The sequence below is a fragment of the Prionailurus bengalensis genome, chromosome D1 (assembly GCF_016509475.1).
Source record: "Prionailurus bengalensis isolate Pbe53 chromosome D1, Fcat_Pben_1.1_paternal_pri, whole genome shotgun sequence".
NCBI classification, from domain to species: domain Eukaryota; kingdom Metazoa; phylum Chordata; class Mammalia; order Carnivora; family Felidae; genus Prionailurus; species Prionailurus bengalensis.
In genome coordinates, this window is record NC_057346.1 from 96,809,106 (window position 1) to 96,827,792 (window position 18,687).

General features: G+C 40.5%; 1 protein-coding gene across 1 annotated transcript in view; it reads left to right on the forward strand.

The window, feature by feature from the left end:
• Positions 1–12,601, forward strand: part of HSD17B12 (hydroxysteroid 17-beta dehydrogenase 12) — a 167,706-nt gene extending 155,105 nt beyond the window's left edge. Inside the window, exons 10-11 of the mRNA XM_043580997.1 lie at positions 11,011–11,160; positions 11,547–12,601. Of these exons, the coding sequence (XP_043436932.1) occupies positions 11,011–11,160; positions 11,547–11,651 (255 nt within the window). The 3' untranslated portion in view covers positions 11,652–12,601. The remainder of the gene's footprint in view (positions 1–11,010; positions 11,161–11,546) is intronic.
• The last annotated feature ends 6,086 nt before the right edge of the window (positions 12,602–18,687 follow it).

Below are 18,687 nucleotides of genomic sequence, written 5' to 3' on the forward strand. Positions count from 1 at the left end.
GATCTTTTCTCCATATTCTCTGCCTATTAATCTGCTGTGTCTAGAAGCTACTGGAAAAACACATTAGCATTTGTTTTTTGAAATATTTAACTTTGATAAACTTGTTTTTTCCCCCGGAATGAATATCAATTATGTAATTTCATTGATCATTGTCTTCCTTCAAATAGATTCAATCAAGGTTTAAATGCAGTGTGAATCTGGTGAAAACATAAAAACTCACATGTTTGTGAGAGAAAGTAGAGTTGTCATTTCTGTGCGAGCACATCAGAATGCTGAAGTAGATAGAACAGAATCTTGTACTCGTTCTGACCAAAGGGACAAAGACATCTGGTCTAAATGAAGCTGAGTTAAAAATGGTTGGTTTTTCATCGGTGGTGTTTTATGTCTGCACATTTTTTTGGCCCAGGAGTATTTATCAACGATTTCCTCTTCCACTCCATCCCACGTACTGTTTGCTGGGTGATCTTGCTAAAATCCTAGGCAGGTGATGTTGCTTCCTTCATAGTCCTCCCGTGGCTGCCCGCAAGGTTCAGGATTGAACCCAGGCTCCACGGGGCCATCGCCAGAGTGGACCTTGTGCTGCCCGGTACCTGCTCTGCCCTCAGCAGGGTCCAGGACTGCCTTCTCTGCAGGCACGCCTTTCCCTCTTCACGCCCCATCTCCCCATCTCCCAGAGCCTGTGACCCGTATCCGTCGTTCAGGGCTCAGGCCACACTTCACCAGCCCTGGGAAAGCGAATGTCAGCATGTGATGTGCCTTTCCTTCTGCCCTCCTATTTTTTATTATATACTTCAGCCTGATACGCTCTGGCCCCCTCCTGCTCTTCCCCCCCCGCCCCCTCCCCCGCCCTCCTGCTTCAATGTATTCTTGAGATCTGGATTTTTGTTTGTTTGTTTGTTTGTTTGTTTGTTTGCCTCTGTGTTGCTAATGGCACATGTGATTGGGGGCATACTAGGGACCTGCCTTTTGCTTGGTATCACGGGAGACTCTGGTTGTACATGGCCATGCTTTGCGATACACAGACATTCGTTTTAAGGGCTTTTTTGAGCTTCTCTTGCTGCCATATGCCTCTGGTCTTGAATTGTCAACCTCTGTATCTAGAGGGTTTCCGGGCTAATGCCATGTTGCCAAATTTGTTTCTTCTAATCCTTGGGAGGAAAGCTGTCTTTTCAGGTCTACCTCTGTGTGAATATATATTAGATTGTTCTTTAGGGAGAGGAAGAGAGTCTGTTTTTTGAATTTAGCTTTTTTATATTAATTCCTTATTCATATTTTTTGCTTTTTTCTTTCCTATAATTTTGTGAGAGCATTCAACATTTCCTTCCATGAATTCAGATTTGCCATTAAATAAGCATTTTCTGGAAAGGCAAATGAACAGTAGAGACAATAAATGAAAAAAAGGTGAATTTGGGACCTGATAAATTCCATCTGTGCTTTTGAGTTTTGAATTGAAGGTAAGAAGTTCATTCTTGAGTCAACCATATCAAAAGCGTGCTCTGTTGGTGAGGACTATCTGTTCTCATTATTGTCCTGTAATTAAAGCCCAGTCAGAATTATGCTTAACTCTTTCAAAGGGCAAAATCCAAAGTGATCTGACCGGCTAGTTGATGGGCCCCAGGACCAGCTCCTTCTGTATGCCATGTACCAACTAGCCATGGATGCTGAAAAAGTGTAAGAAATAGCTAAGACCAGGACAGCCACCTTCTTGAACTCTTCTTCTGGAAAACCTTCACAAACCTTGTTTTTTTTGAAAACTTTCTATTCAGAAATAATTTCAAATCTACAGAAAAGTTGTCAGAGAATAATACAAAGGACACTCCAATCCCCTTTACCCAGAGTCACTTAACGTTACGCATTTTACTGTTTGCTTTATTATTAAAAGGTAAGTTGCATGCATCATGGTTCTTTACCTCTGAATACTTTAGTGTGCATTTCCAGAGAATAAGGATATCCTTTTGTGTAACCACAACGCAGTTATCTACTTCAGAGTTAACACGGATGTAACATTTTTATCTAATCTTCCATCTGTATTCCAGTTTTTGACTCCTTAATAATCCTTATAGCATTTTTTATCCTCCAGTAAAGAATTCCGTCTACATTACCGGGTATGACATAGTACATAGTTGTTCTGTCTCCTTAGTTCCTTGAATCTGGAATATGTCCACAGCCTTTCTTTGCCTTTGTGACGTTGACATTTTTGAAGAGCACCATATTCCTCCTGCTCTTTTTGATCGAACATTCCGTATTTGGCATGTATCTGATGTTTCCTCATGGTTGGATTCACGTTATGCTTTCCTAGCCAAAATTATACATGTGAGTTTGTATCTTTCTCAGGGATTCACATCTAGGGACACACAATATCCATCTGTCCTTCACCGCTGGTGTTGATTTTGTTGCTTCAGTCAAGGTGTTACCCACTTTCTCTGCTGTATAGTTACTGTCTTTTTCCCTTGCACTAATAAGCAACCTGTGGGGAGACACTGTAAGACCACGCAGACACCCTGCACCCTATCACAGTTGCTCCTGGAGTTAGCATCCTATGGTGATGCCTTGCAAACCTGCCGTATGAAAGGGGTTTTTGATGCTAAGGAATTCATGAAGCCCTGTCTGGATATTTGGTCATTTCGAAGCAAGAAGTCACAGCTTCCTCAATCCAAGCCATGGTTTTTTGTTTGTTGGTTTTGTTTTTGTTTTTTTTTTTAATGTTTTTTATTTACTTTGAGAGAGTGCAAGAGGAGGACAGATGCAGGACTCAAACTCAGGAACCCTGAGATCATGACCTGAGCCGAAGTCGGATGCTTCACCGACTGAGCCATCCAGGTGCCCCAGGCCATGGTTTTATGCAGACCATGTTAATTACTGACTGGTATGCTTAAAGGCAGTGAGGAAGGGACGCTGGGCTTGGCATCAGCAAACGAAGGTTTTAGTTCTGATATCGTCAGTCATTGGTCATCTGACCTACAGAAAGCTGCTTCATTACTTTGAGCCTTAGCCTCCCCTTCTGGCAAATGGGGACAAAGGATGGGGCATATGTAAGAACACTGGAAACTAAAATGACACACCAGTGTGAAGAAGAAAGACATTTGCATGTTTTGAATATCTACAATATGCTCCAAGTTTTCAACCATTTTGTTATCTTATTTGAAGTGGACATTAACCTAGGTCCATTTGACAAGTAGGAAACTAAGAATCAAGAGGAGTCATGTCACTCGCCTAAGGTCAATCCAGTTTGTCAGACAGCGAATGCCTGCTATTTGACAGGTCCTTAGCTAGGCAGGGAGGCAGCAAAAGTGAATCAGACACAGACCTTGTCCTCAAGGCTCAAGGCACACACACAACGAGAAGACAGATCGTGAAAGCACATTACAAAGACGAGGGATAGCAGGTCCAAAAGTAGAGGTATATATTGTGTGCCACGTTTCTTCAATCAAGAAATATTTAGAGTGTGCCTAGTAGTCTGGTAATTGGGGATACAGTGGCAAAAAGACAGAGACAGATGGGTGTGGTAGAACTTAGGTTTAGTGGGGAGACAGACAATAAACAAGTAAACAAATACATGAATGGGATGACCTTGCGGAGTGATAAGCGCTACGAAGAAACTAGAGAAGGGTGACGTGTTCAAGAACTTTGGCGAGTGCGGGGAATTTACTGAGCTCTGGATTTGTAGCCTGGGTTCGAATCACTCTGGAGTCTGTGTTCTTTCTGTTTCTCTGCACCATACAGTTCTCCTCCTGGGAAGCCAAGTCTCTAAAGCCATCCCTTAGGGTTCAGTTTACCTGGCTCGTTATCAGAGGACAGACGAGGACACAGGTTGAGACCACTAAACCCAGAGAAGACAGTTGCAGGTTTCAGCAGGCCTGAAAATGAAATGGGTTTTCTTTCTTTCCTTTTTTTTTTAGCAGGAAATTGCAGAAGAATACTCCGTTTCGAGGTGAACTTAACCATAATGGGGACATTCACCTGGCCCCCCTTTCTCTTAAGTTACCACCTTCCAGTGCTTTGGTCCTCTTGGGTGATGAGAGTTGGTGGCTTTGTTAATTCAGCTAAATGTAGTAATCAGAATAAATTTAGAAAATAAATAAGACACATAGAGATGACGGAGAAGACAAAATTCAAGTTTTTTTTTTAAATGAAAGAAGATATTTCCTCTTTTATATTTTGTTAAATATTTTATAGCTTAAAGTAATCATATGGATCTACTGGGCTTCAAAGAGCTAGCAAGCCAAATACTAAGAAGTGGCTATTGGGATTGAAAACAGAATTCTTCATCCATTCTTCTTTTTAATTGCCAATGCCAATAAAAGAAGGTAATGGAGTGTGTCTTTGTTAGTGCAGATGGAATCTAAGTAGAACTATAAAGCAATATAATTCTCCCAGGAGATAATCATATCTGGTCAATTGCACCAACTTTGAGAAATGGCTTAAGAACAGTAACATTAGTCCTGTTGGGATCTGTGGTCTCCAGTCCCTTCCAGCCAGGTGACTCTCCATGTTTGTCATCGGTAACATCTTTTTTGCTTGGCCCCTTAAAACAGTGTTGCCCCACAAGAAGTAAAAACTTAAGGGGCAATAATTTTAAAACGTAAGAGGTAGTAAGTCCAGAAACAACTGACACATCCAGGTGGTTATCTCAATAGTCATTCTTTATAAATACGGCATCCTTACAAGCTATAAAAATTCAGCCAAGTTTTTCTTTCTAAATTTATCCTGAAAAATATACATATTCTAAAACTTAGAAAGTAATTGCAAATACATACCAGGGTTCAAATTCCACATTCTTTACCTGACAGTATTTTATTTAATCCTCACAATAGCACAGTAAGGAAGATGCTGTCTCCCCCAGTTGCAAAGGAAGAAACTGAATCTCAGTATTTTGGTCAGATCAGACACCTGGTATGTGGTCAAGGCTGTCTGATTTCAACACTGACATTCTCCCACCTCATACCCCGCTGCCTCTTTCTCTCATATTTCAAATTCATTCCATTGGGAAATCCTAGCAACTTCGGTTTATCCACTATCTGACCACTTCTTGTGACCACCACTGCTACCAGTAATTTAAGCTGTCACGATCTCTTGCCCTAGACATTCTGCAGTCCCTTCCTCCTCAGCCTCCCTACTCCCATCCTTGCCTGTAGCCCCAGTCTGCTCCCAGCAGTCACAGTCATCTCTTTAAAGCTAAATCAAGGACATTTTACCTCTCTACTAAAAAAAATTCTCCCGTGGCTTTTCATTTCTTTCAGAGTAAAAGCATGAATTCTTAGGACCTGCCATGTTCTGATTTCAGACGTTCCACATTATCTCGCCCCCTCCCAACCCCTCCCCCCGCCGCTATATCTCTGGTCCCCTTGAAGTTCCTCAAACACTCCAAGCACATGTCCACCTCAGGGCCTTTGCACTTGCTGTTCTTGCAGTCTAAAAGGATCTTTAACCAGATAGCCTTTTTGCTAGCTCATATAAGCAAAGATTGACATCTTTGTCACCACATCAGAGAGGTCTTTCTTGGTCACCTGCAGGAACAGCTGCTGTCACCTCTGTCGCTACTCAGGTTTACTTTTCTTTCTCCTTTTTATTATTGCCTCCCAATATAGCATACATTTTTTACTGTTTGTAGTCTGTGGGCCCCCACCCCCGCCCCAGATGTAAGCTCTGTAAGATTAGGGACTTTCCTTTTGTTCACAACCATATTCCACTGCCTAAAACAGTGTCCTACCAGGTGCCCAGGAAATATTTGTTGTTAAATAAATGCTTTTTGTGATATTACTCTGTTTCTCCTTTTGTTCTATGAATGTTAACATATAAATTCCACATATTCAGAAATAGGCCATTTGTAAGATTATCAGACAGTCAGTGTTTATCAAGTTATTTTCTTTGTACAGGGGCACCTGGGTGGCTCAGTCAGTTAAGGTCCAACTCTTGGTTTCGGCTCAGGTCATCATCACACAGTTTACAAGTTCGAGCCCTGCATTGGGCTCCATGCTAAGAGTGCAGAGCCTGCTTGATCTTCTCTCTCTCTCTCTCTCTCTCTCTCTCTTTCTCTCTCCCTCCCTCCCTCCCTCCCTCCCCCCCACCTCTCTTTCTGTCCCTCTCCTGCTTGCTCTCTCTCTCTTTCAAAATAAATAAACTTTAAAAAAAGGGGGGAGGATTTTCTTTGTACAGAACATACAACATTTTAACCCCTTCATATGGGGCTTAGGTGTTAAGGTTTATAGGTAATGTTACCGTGAGGCCTTCGCTCAATGCCATGTAGTCCGGGATCTCTGCATCATCAGAGTGATTCCTTTTTCCTAACATTTTCTAGGAAGTCCAGGTAAAAAGCAACAGCCTTTTTGTGGAAATGCTCATCTCATGGTCTGCAAGTGAAATAACACAAACTCCAAAGCTAGGATCTAAGTATAGAGTTAGATCTGGAGGATATCAGATCCTGAAATGGAAGATGAATACACAGATGTAAGGAGAAAAGATTCTCTAAAATGCCTCATAGGAGCCACAGCCTCTGCCTTAAGAATGTGAGCCAGTCACACTGTCGAACGTAATACTCCTAAAAGGCAGATGAGACATCGTGTCTAGAATTCCATATTGTGTAAATAGACTGGAGCCCGGTGCCCTCTGGATCCATGTTTGCCAAAGCATGGTTGTGAGTTGTTCCGGTTGTTTTTATTCATTTATTATTAATTTTTTAAATGTTTATTTATTTTTGAGAGAGAGAGAGAGAGAGAGAGAGAGGCAGAGCACGAGCAGGGAGGCTGCAAAGAGAGAGGGAGACACAGAGGCTGAAGCAGGCTCCAGGCTCTGAGCTCTCAGCACAGAGCCCGACGCGGGGCTTGAACCCAGAAACCACGAGATCATGACCTGAACCAAAGTCAGATGCTTAACCGACTGAGCCACCCAGGTGCCCCTGTTCTGGTCATTTTTAAATTCAAGAAGATGTGTTTAGTACACGGGTGACGGTATGAGAGATACTTTATCACCTGAAATTACAAGGTTCAGTATTTGATTCTTGAATATCTGCCGCACAGTGTTGGGCTCCATCTTTCCATTACTCCATGATATGAAGTTCCAGTGGCCTTCCTTCCTCTTCTGAGCAAGGCCCCCTAAATTGTCTTGTAAAGACCAAATTACCTAAGCAAGCTACTCCAGTGCATGAGAAAAGGGATACCAGGTTGTCTTCAGGGAATTTTTTTTTCTTGTAAACAGGCTGAATAAGTACAAAACATCACCAGCTTTGCTTTATGGCCTAGTTAGTTATTTTCACTTTGGGATTCTAAGTTGGAAGACCAGGGCACTTGCCTGCACCTATGGCTGTGAAGACCCAGGTTGTTTCCAAGGAGTAGTGTTTATAGTGGCAAAGTTTTGAGCTTAAGCAAGTTGTAAAATTTGTTCTGCCCAAAATACTAACTATAGAAGGGTGAGTACACTCGACCAGTTCACTGTAATGTTTGCATGAGTAGACAGGAAAATGGATTAATTATTGTTTGGGGTTTCTTTTGTTTTTGTTGTTGCTGTTGTTGTTGTTTTAAGAGAGAGAGAGAGAGAGAGAGGGAATGTGAACGGGGGAGGGGCAGAGAGAGAGGGAGACACAGAATCCGAAGCAGGCTCCAGGCTCCCAGCTGTCAGCACAGACCCCGACGTGGGGCTCAAACTCATGAACTGCGAGATCATGACCTGAGCTGAAGTTGAATGGTTAACCAACTGAGCCACCCACGCGCCCCCTTGTTTATTGTGTTTTTGTTGAAGTTTTTAAGGAGGGACCTTGATGACATTTTGAGTTACATTTCTTTTACAATAACTTGAAATATCCTTTTTATTTTTTTTAATTTAATTTATTTTTTTAATTTACATCCAAGTTAGTTAGCATATAGTGCAACAATGATTTCAGGAGTAGATTCCTTAATGCCCCTTACCCATTTAGCCCATCCCCCTTCCCACAACCCCTCCTGTAATCCTCTGTTTATTCTCCGTATTTAAGAGTCTCTTATGTTTTGGCTCCTTCCCTGTTTTTATATTATTTTTGCTTCCCTTCCGTTGTGTTCATCTGTTTTGTATCTTAAATTCCTCATATGAGTGAAGTCATATATTTGTCTTTCTCTGACTAATTTTGCTTAGCATAATACCCTCTAGTTCCATCCATGTGGTTGCAAACGGCAAGATTTCATTCTTTTTGATTGCTGAGTAATACTCCATTGTATATATACACCACATCTTTTTTATCCATTCATCCATCAATGGACATTCGGGCTCTTTCCATACTTTGGCTATTGTCGATAGTGCTGCTATAAACATTGGGGTGCATGTACCCTTTCAAAACAGCATACCTGTATCCCTTGGATAAATACCTAGTTGTGCAATTGCTGGGTCATAGGGTAGTTCGATTTTCAACTTTTTGAGGAACCTCCATACTGGTTTCCAGAGTGGCTGCGCCAGCTTGCATTGCCACCAACAACACAAAAGAGATCCTCTTTCTCCGCATCCTCGCCAATATCTGTTGTTGCCTGAGTTGTTAATGTTAGCCATTCTGCCAGGTGTGAGGTGGTATCCCATTGTGGTTTTGATTTGTATTTCCCTGATGATGAGTGATGCTGAGCATTTTGAAATATCCTTTTTAAAGTCTTGGCAAGTAACTAGACCTATACATTTATCTTGGTTTAGATAGATGATCTTGCTTAAGCTTCAGAATATCTAAAATTTTGGTCTAACCTCTCATATTAACACTGTCAACTTACTGGTATAATTAATTTTCTGGACTGCAGCAGTGGAAGGGGACCCCACTACAGTTCTTCAGTGCTGCGCACACTCTCAAGATACACACTTTCTGTTGCTAAGTCACTCAGGAAATCTGTGCGCCCCTCCTGTGTGCTAGGTCTGCTCTAAGTACTGGCAATAGAGTGGTGATTAACGCCATGTTTTCTTGGGGTTTGTGCTCTAGAAATCACTACTGTCCAGTGCTTGGGTTTAGTTTTCTTTTGAGTGTAGCTTTCCTCCTGCCCCTGCCTCACACAATTCCAACACTTGAACCGCACTGCACAGCTCCCAGCTCCCTGAGAACATGACGCTCATTCTCTCTCTCTCTCTCCTTTTTTCTGCCCCTGCTATTCTCAGTACCCAAAACATTCTCCACTTGTTTGTTTACCTGGCAAACTCCTCCACTTTAAGACGGAGCTCTAAAGTTATTTCATCTCTGAATCCTTTGCATCTTCTGCCAGCCCACGTTAATTGCCTTGACTTTAAACCACTGTCAGAAATTAATAAATACCCTTTCCAGAATTGGATTGGCATTTCTTTACTGGAAGGACATTGATTAAGTTGGGATTCCTAGGCATGTGTCTCCTGTCTCCACCTCTGGAGCTGGGAGGCTCCCTATCTGGATGGGTTAGCTGAATGGTGAGCTAACTTGTGCTGCCATCAAGTGGTTCAGCCAGGCAGTGCGACTTAATTCTTCTGCAAGATCAAACTAATCTGATTTCTGCCATGTATCTACAGAGAGAGGGAGGGTGATAATCTCATTGTGTAATCGGGAGGTATGATTATCAGACCATATTCATCCTGAGGCACTTAAAACTTTATGGTGCCCTTGGCAGGCTTGTGATCTGTAAATGGGAACGTGTTTTTGATCTTTACTTTTCTGTAACCAGGAAACCCGAGACAGAGATGTGACACGGCTTGCTTATGCGCCTTCATTATTTGAGACAGAGCACAGTGCATATGCTTTCTTTTGCTTTGCTTTTGCTACTCAGCTTGGTGAACAACGTTTTCTTTCCTTATCCGTTGTATGAGCCTCAGCAAACATTTCATACTGTGTTAGTCTGAGATCTCTCTTCGGTTTGTGCTCTCATATACTGTATCCTTGCTGCAATATGGCTTTAAAAGTAAAGGCCTTTTTGACAAAATATTTTTGCTCCGTAAGTGGGAGATAGGTGGATAGTGACAAACAAATTCTCAAAAACCAAGAGTCACCTAATCAAAGTCTGCCCAGGTATGGAGGTACTTTGGGGACGTTAGTTTACTTAGTGCACATCTCAATTTTACTTCTGTACCTCTAGTAAAGTTTTTGATTTTGACCACCAGGTGTTGGATCCTTTTGTTTAATAGAAATATCATTGTAATTTGTACTCTTTCCTCTCATGCATGTGTGATAAACAGAATACATTCCCTCTTTGGTGAAGAGACAAGCCCAAGTTACTTCAAGCTAGAAGGGTCCTTTTGCATCATGATTCAGTACCATTGTAATAGGGTTCCTTTATATTCTATGTTGGATCCTGTCCAAATGTATCAAACATAAGCAATAGAGAACCTGACACTAGTTAAGTTCTTCTAACAGGTAGTGTTCAGACCTGTCATCCCACACCACCCCCATCAAGTGTCCCTTGCTTACCCAAGCTGTTGCCATATGGTCATAGTGTCTCCCCCACAAAGAACAAAAGAAAGAAAAGGCGAGGTGGCCCTGTCTTATTAGTAGCAAAGTTTATAAAGCTCAGATGCAGAATGATAATAAACTAGGGAAGAAGAGTGGTTGTCAAAGGCTGAGAAAGGGAAATGCTTAGTTTAGAGGGACCAAAGCTGGTAGAACCATCTTAATGAACCACAAATTGTGAAGACAATTAGCATCATCTCTTGAGGAGGATCAGATGTCAAAAATCTACGTGGTGGTTTTGTAATGGTGCTCAATTCAGCGTAGAAAGAGTATCCTATCTGGAATCTCTGCCCTCTAGATTTGTTCATTGCCTTCTTTTGAAAGGTTCACAGACGTTTACTTCTGCTTATATTTAATACTTTTTCAGTCTCATATTGTTTCATTGATACATTGCCTTGTTACAATTTACTTTATCTGTCATGTATCCTCTCAAGCTGGCTTTCCATGTGCTTCTCTCTCTCAAGATACACACTTTAGATTTCACCAAAAGGTGTCTGCGTTTGTGCCACTGAGAGCAATCAGGCGTCATTAGATTCTGGATTAGTTGCTTTCCTAATTACCAGTGTGTTTTTTTGGGGGGGCGGGGGCTGTTGCCTTTCTAGAGTGTCCTGCCATTCTTCATAGCTACAAAGCTGTCTAAAATCCGAAAGCCCACTCTGGATACGCCCTCTGCAGAGACCTTCGTGAAGTCTGCGATTAAAACAGTGGGCTTGCAGTCCCGAACCACTGGATACCTGATCCATTCTCTTATGGTATGTAGATTTTCAAGTCTCAAATCAGTAGTTTGCTGTGGGGTTTTCATTCCCACTGAGTCACAAAATAGCATGTGATGTATTAGCATATATGCATTGTCTAGCCTTACTAACAAGGCATCTGTGTTGTGTTTTGTTTTTAAGTTTATTTATTTTGAGAGATAGAGAGAGAGTGTGTGTGGGTGTGGGTGTGTGCACAAGCCGGGGAGGTGCAGAGAGAGAGCGGGGAGAAAGAGAATCCCAAGCAGGTTCCACGCTGTCAGCGTGGTTTTATTTTAGAAGTTACCTACAAAGAAAACAACAATAAAGTAAAACATAAGATCAGATGCTTTAAGTTAGCTCAAATTATAGGCTGTAATTACCTATCTCCCCATTTCTTTCCCTAGGGCTCGATAATTTCAGTCATGCCTACCTGGCTGTATTTTAAAATAACCACGAATATGGGCAAATCCACACGGGCTCGCTATCTGAAGAAAGCCAAGAAGAATTAAGCATTGATAACTGCACTGAGTAGCTTGGCTGGGTGCACCAACCTACACAGGATTACGGCAAGACACCCCCCGCTCCAAAATCTGCGGTTGTCATTTATCAATTACTAATAAGGCTAAATGTTGTCATAATTGGGAGGAGAGCAGAAGTTGCTTTCAGGAATTCCAGACATATATTCTGGATACTACCAGGAGTTATTTTGAAGTTTAATATAAATGCTCATATCAAATGGACATAGAACTAATACTAGCAAGAACAGTGTAATGGGAAGGAACATGATTGTAGCAAATCACAGAACAACAGAGACAGACGTAATGCTTCAGTGGTTTCGTCTGGCCAAAATGCCAACGATGATGATCTTTGTATTTTTTCTGAAATATACTTTAAAAAGTAATGGCCAGCTTCCCCCACCCCCCCCCCCATTTTTTTTAAACACTTTTGGGGAGTGGAGCTGAACTGATTCACTTATGGGAGGACATATTGCAGTATACATCACTAGAAGTTTTTCTAAAAGTATGTCCCGGCTTGTACATTTATATGGAACTTTTTATGCTCAAAGGTAGCTCATCACATGAAAATAAGACATGAAATATGGAGTTCTTTTTGACACATGAAGCCTGCTAAAATATGCTTTCCTCTGATACATATTTCTTTTCAGTTTAAATGCATGTAAATACTGGAGGCTATATGGTATGATTTATAAAGGTAAATGGACCAGAAAGTACACTGAGATGGGCAGCCGCTTATGGTGTCACTAAAACCGTTATCCAGGAAAGTGGCTTGCTTAGTCCCCAGCCTCTTCTGTTTCTGCACTGCACCAATACTGCTCACGTATGTGATCACACGCTATTCCCACAACAGTAATGATAACAGAGAAGTGGCCTTGTAGTTTTAAACCGATACCCTATTGATAGCAATATGACTAGTTTTAATAAAAGGTGATATAACCATGGTGTTGATTGAAAAAATGTATTTCTTTCGTACTCGAAATTAAGGCTGTTTTGACACTGGCTTAATATAAATTGAGACTTACTTTTATCCTGCTCCATAACTTGTTTGAAGGAAACCATCAAGAAATAATTCAATATTGTGAAACATGCAATACAGAAGATAGGTCTTTACCAAGGCTGTGGTTCTTAGGCTCTGAGTTTTAAGCACTAGGAGATTTGTCCAAAAAAAAAAAAAAAAAAGTATTGCAGTGTTTAGGCGTTTCTAGCTTTTAATTTTGCCAGCTGAGGACGCAAAATAAAAACGGGAAGATCCAAAGTACTATCTGCTGTTAGCATCATTATATAGTTGAAAAGGCATTTTAGTACCAAAAAAAGTAAGAACATAATCTCAGAATCATTTAAATTGAATTAACTTAATTTTATGAAAAACACACTGCCTTTTTTGCTCTCATTTTGTTGTAGAAAGGTGAAGCCACAGTGACCTGGGCAATATTTTATTTTACACATTGGTTGGTTAATGGTTGCAGGTGATAGCTTTCAGTGGAGAGTTGGTAGAACCGGGAAGGGATTGATTTACAAAGCGTACAAAATACTTCCTCTTCTGTCCGAGTTAGAAAATAGTTGCATTCTGATTAGGAAATCCCTTAGCAATCTCAAAACTTCTGAAGCTATAGCTTTTGCTACTTCAACTTGGCAACTAGTATCTCTTATATTGGACACTCAGGTTTGCAGATCAGTGCATGAAAGTCTGTTTCCAGGCACATGGAAAGAAAAAGCTCATGAAAAGAGAAACCACCGTATTCCAAACTTTCAAAATAGCAGAGCACAATTTTTAGACCTAACTTTATATCAACTTGATATTATAGTCTGATATGTGCCAGGTAAGGTCTGAACCCGAGAAAAGGAGAATAAAAGAGACCTGTAGATTCAGATAGAATCAGCTCACCTCACAACACAGTGAGCCAGATTTTCATTTCCTGTTCTTCCATTGTTCCCACATGGTAGCACGGGGGCTGGGTGGGGGGCACGGGAGGAACTGCCCTACACACATGATGACGTTGCCATTCTCATTTGTCTTTGTGCTCATCCCACGTGCACTGGGAAGGAATACAGACGTTCTGATCATTCTCAACTTCCTCAGATGTGGTCCTGTCCTAAAGGAAGGAGGCCGTCTCATTTGATACTTGGTGCAAGAAAATCCGATAGCACTGAATTTTCTAGGGCGCGAACATTAGTGCGACACCACACAGACGGTGTCTATGTGGTGTGAGAGAGCTTTATTGTGATGACAATGAAATGAACTTTAAGTAGCACTCTAAGTGTTTAAGTCTGTTGACACCAAAAATTACCTGAGGTTGAGATGGTCCTGGGTTCTGCTACCTTCTCTGGAGTTTACCAGCATCAAAAGAAATCATCAGAGCTTTTTCTTGAATATGTTGGAAACTAATTCAATTTAAAAAAATTTTTTAAGGACTCACTACTTTGTACTTTGATAATCCTCTCATGATGAAAACTTATAAATGTGGACAGAATTTAAGTTCCCTTGTGTAATGTAATTCTGTTGAGGATTATATGGAGACATCTAGTAACGGAACACTGTGTAGCATGTACATAAACATATTACATTAAACAATGTTGATGTGATGATGGCATATTACAGCTTGTTCACTCTCCTTTTTACATGTGTCACTGAAAAGCAAGCAAAATCGGTAGGACAAAAGGATGTAAGGCAGGCTTGTCTTCCTAATTACAAAAGTTTCTAGAAATACTGTTGTGTGTGTTTATTGAGCACTAACCATGTGCTCTTCTGGATGTGAGAGAAACTATAGTGAACAAAGCAGACAAAAACTCTTGCCCCTGTAGAGCTTCCATGTGAACGGGGGGAAGGGGAGGTGAGCAAATTAAGGAGACAGGTTAAAAAACAAGCAAATAAAGAAAAATAATAACATAGTATAAGTCCTGTATCCTATGGGGGGAACATGAAGCAAGGTAAGGAGGAGGGGGAATCCACGTATATAGGGTAAGGGTGGGAGGCTTGTGAATTTAAATAAGGTACTCATGGTAGGCCGTGGAGAAAGGTGGCATTTGAACAGTCCTGGGGAAGCCTTTCAGCTATGTGGGAGAAGGGCATATCAGGCAGACCAGCCTGTGCAAAGAACCCAAGGAGAGCGTGTGCCTGGTATGTTCCAAGAATAGCTAGGAGTGCATACATATACTCAAAGTGTATGCTAGGTGAACTCTTCCTTGAAGATTTCAGAGATCTAGGTTAGTTACGACTTTCTACCATAAAATCACCTTTTCGTTCTTGGTTATAATTCACGATCTTTGTATTGCTGAATTCAATTTGCTGGTATTTTATTTGGAATTTTTGCATCTCTATTGAGAACATTGGTTTGCAATCTTTCTCCTACTTGTCTGGCTTTCATATCAGTGTTATAAGTTCATTAAATGAGCTGGGACATGTTGCTTATTTTACTATGCCCTGGAAGACTCTAAAAGATTGGAGCGATCTTTTTCCGTCGAAGCTTATAAAACCATCTGGCCCTAGTATTTATTTGTGGGAAGATTCTTAACTACCGATTATGTTGCTTTAATGGTAAATAAGACAACTCAAGCTTTATACTTTTTCTTGAGTTAATTAAAAAAAAATTATTTCTAAACATTTACTCATATTCCCCCCCCCCAGATTTATTAACATAATGTAATTCAAGGTATCTTTGTATTTTTTAAGCTTTCTCTTTCCTTTACCAATAATCTTTGTGTCCTCTCATTTTCTTTTCCTTGACCATTTTGCTAGAAATTTGTCTCCTTTATTAGTTTTTTTAATGTTTATTTATTAAATTTTTTTAAATTTTTTTTTAACGTTTATTTATTTTTGAGACAGAGAGAGACAGAGCATGAACAGGGGAGGGTCACAGAGAGAGGGAGACACAGAATCTGAAACAGGCTCCAGGCTCCGAGCTGTCAGCACAGAGCCCGACACGGGGCTCGAACCCACGGACCGTGAGATCATGACCTGAGCCGAAGTCGGGCGCTTAACCGACCGAGCCACCCAGGCACCCCATAATGTTTATTTATTAATTTTTGAGAGAGAGTGAGCATGTGAGCAGGGGAGGAACAGAGAGAGAAGGAGAGACAGAGAATCCCAAGCAGGCTCCGCACTGTCAGTGCAGAGAGCCCAATGTGGGGCTTGAACTCAACCCATGAACTGTGAGATCATGACCCGAGCCAAAGTCAGATGCTTAACTGACTAAGCTACCCAGGCACCCCCTTTATTAGTTTTTAAAGAACTATCTTTTGGCTTTGTTGATCCTCTCTGCCCTTTTCACTTTATGGTCTCCTGATTTTTGGCAGTTTATTCTGTTATTTTTCTTATTTCATAAATTGAACATTTCATTCAGGTTTAATATTTTTTTCTATTCTGACATAAACATCTACTGTTCCAAGTTTAATTATCTTTTGCTACATTCCACAATTTGTGTGTGTGTGTGTGTATACATAAACATGTATATACACATTTTTTTGAGTGCTAATATTGAAATTTACCTTAAGACTTCTTTGACCTATGAATTGTTTAGAAATGTTTTTATTTTTACTTTTTAATGTTTATTCTTGAGAGAGAGAGAGAGAGAGAGAGAGAGACTGAGTGCGAGTGGGAGAGGGGCAGAGAGTGAGAAGGAGACACAGAATCCGAAGCAGGCTCCAGGCTCTGAGCTGTCAGCACAGAGCCTGACGTGGGGCTTGAACTCATGAACAGCGAGATCAAGACATGAGCCGAAGTTGAACGCTTAACTGACTGAGCTGCCCTGGCGCCCCTAGAAATGTTTTTAAAAGCACAAATTCAAGTTTTTATAAATGCTATTTCCTTTTTGAAGAGCTTGTGTTGGTATCATCATTAATAAGACAACTTTACATTTTGTGCATTTTGATATCATGGACTGAAGATACTATGTCACTTATGTGGTATTCCTGCCAAAAATTTATAATCTGAACCTAATCAAGTAGAAATATCAGAAAAATTGAGGGATATTTCACAATATAACCACCTTATATTTGTCAAAACCTTCAGATTAAAGAAGATTGAAGAAATGTCACAAGTAAATGTTACATGATCTTGGATTGAATCTTGATTAAGAAATTTTTGAGACAATGGGTGAGGTTTAAGAAAGGTCCGTAGAATATATAATAGCATTGTATCAATGTGAATTTCCTGAGTTTGATCATTGCACTGTGGTTATTCAAGGAAAAGCCCTTGGTTTTTTAAGAAAATGCACACTAGAGGGGAGCCTGGGTGGCTCAGTCGGTTAAACATCTGACTTCAGCTCAGGTCATGATCTCACGGTTCGTGGGTTCAAGCCCCACTTCAGACTCTGTGCTGACAGCTCAGCATGGAGCCTGCTTCGGATGCTGTGTCTCCCTCTCTCTCTGCCCCTCCCCCACTCACGCTCTCTCTCTCTCTCTCTCTCTCTCTCTCTCTCTGTCTCTCAAAAATAAATAAACCATTAAAAAAAAGAAAATACACACTAGAGTATTTAGGGATAATGGGACATTATATTTGCAATCTTAAAAGGTTCATAAAAAATCATGTATACAGAAAACGATAAAGCAAATGTGTTAAAACGTTAACGTTGAAAGAATCTAGGTGAAAGGTAGTATTGGGAATTCTTTGTACTGCTTTGCAGATTTCCTATAAATCTGAAATTGTTTCAGAATACAAAAGTTAAATTTTTGTTACTGATTTCTAAATAATTGCATTGTGGTCAAAGAACATGTGAGTACGACACAGCTTGGGCAAGTCAGAACCATTCTCGACTTCAGTTTTGCCTTCTGAAAACGGAATAGTAACAGCACCTATCTTGTGGATTGTTGGTGAGCATGAATTCATATTTTTAAAGTACTCAGAATCTAGCCTGGCATATCTTACATATATATATATGTGTATATATATATATATATATATATATATATATACACATACACACACACACACACACACACACACACCTGTTGTAGTGGCTGAATAATGGTCCCCAAAGATAACCAGGTCCAAATCCCTGTACCCTGTAAATGCTATTATCTTATGTGGAAAGAGGTCTTTGCAGGTTAATGGAGGATCTTGAGATGAGATGAGATTATCCAGATGGGCCCCATGGAATCCTAGATATCCTTAGTAGAAGGAAGATAACACACAGAAGAGGAGACAGCAGTGTGACCCCAGAGGCAGAGATTGCAATGTTGCAGCCACAAGTCAAGGAATGCCACTGGCCACCAGAAACTGTTAGAGGCCAGGAATGGATTATTCCCCAGAGGTTCTGGAGCATTCAGGGTCCAGCCAACATTTTGATTTTGGCCTAGCACCTGGCTTTGGACTTCTGGCCTCCAGAACTGTGAGGGAGTAATCTTGTTTTAAGCCACCGAGTTTATGGTAATGTTCCAGCAGCCATAGAAAACAAATAAAAATGTCAACTTTTTATTACTATTCTCAGAAATTTTATGAGATGTATTTTATGTCTATGGCCAATTTTTAAAACGTACCATACGTGCTTTAGAAAAATGTTTATTTACTAATTGGTATCTTCTATATATGTCCATTAAGTTAGGCGTGTTAACTGAATCCAAATCTTCCACATCTTTGCTAACGTTTGTTTGCCTGACCTGTCAATAGCTGAGAGAAGTGTTTTGAATTCCCTCACTGTAATGATGGATTGTCAGATTCCCCTGCTTTATCAGCTCTTGCTTCATACATTTTGAGGCTATCTTGTTACATGAATAAAGTTAGAATCATGCCTTTCTGGTGAGTTGAACTCTTTTTTGGTCATGTAGTGACAATCTCATTACTAATGCTTTTTGCCTTAAAGCCTGTTTTCTGCAGTACCCAACTAGCTCTCTCTGCTTTATTTTGGTTAGTATTTAGTAGTATTTAGTTTTCAATCATTTTACTATTTTTCTATGTATCTTTCATGTAAATTCCAATTATCTGTTGAAAATCTACCTTTTTCACCTTCCTTTCCTCTGTTTTTATAAGTCTTCATAATAGTTTTAAAGTTCTTATCTGCTTCCTCCTGCATGTGGATCATCCATGGGTCTA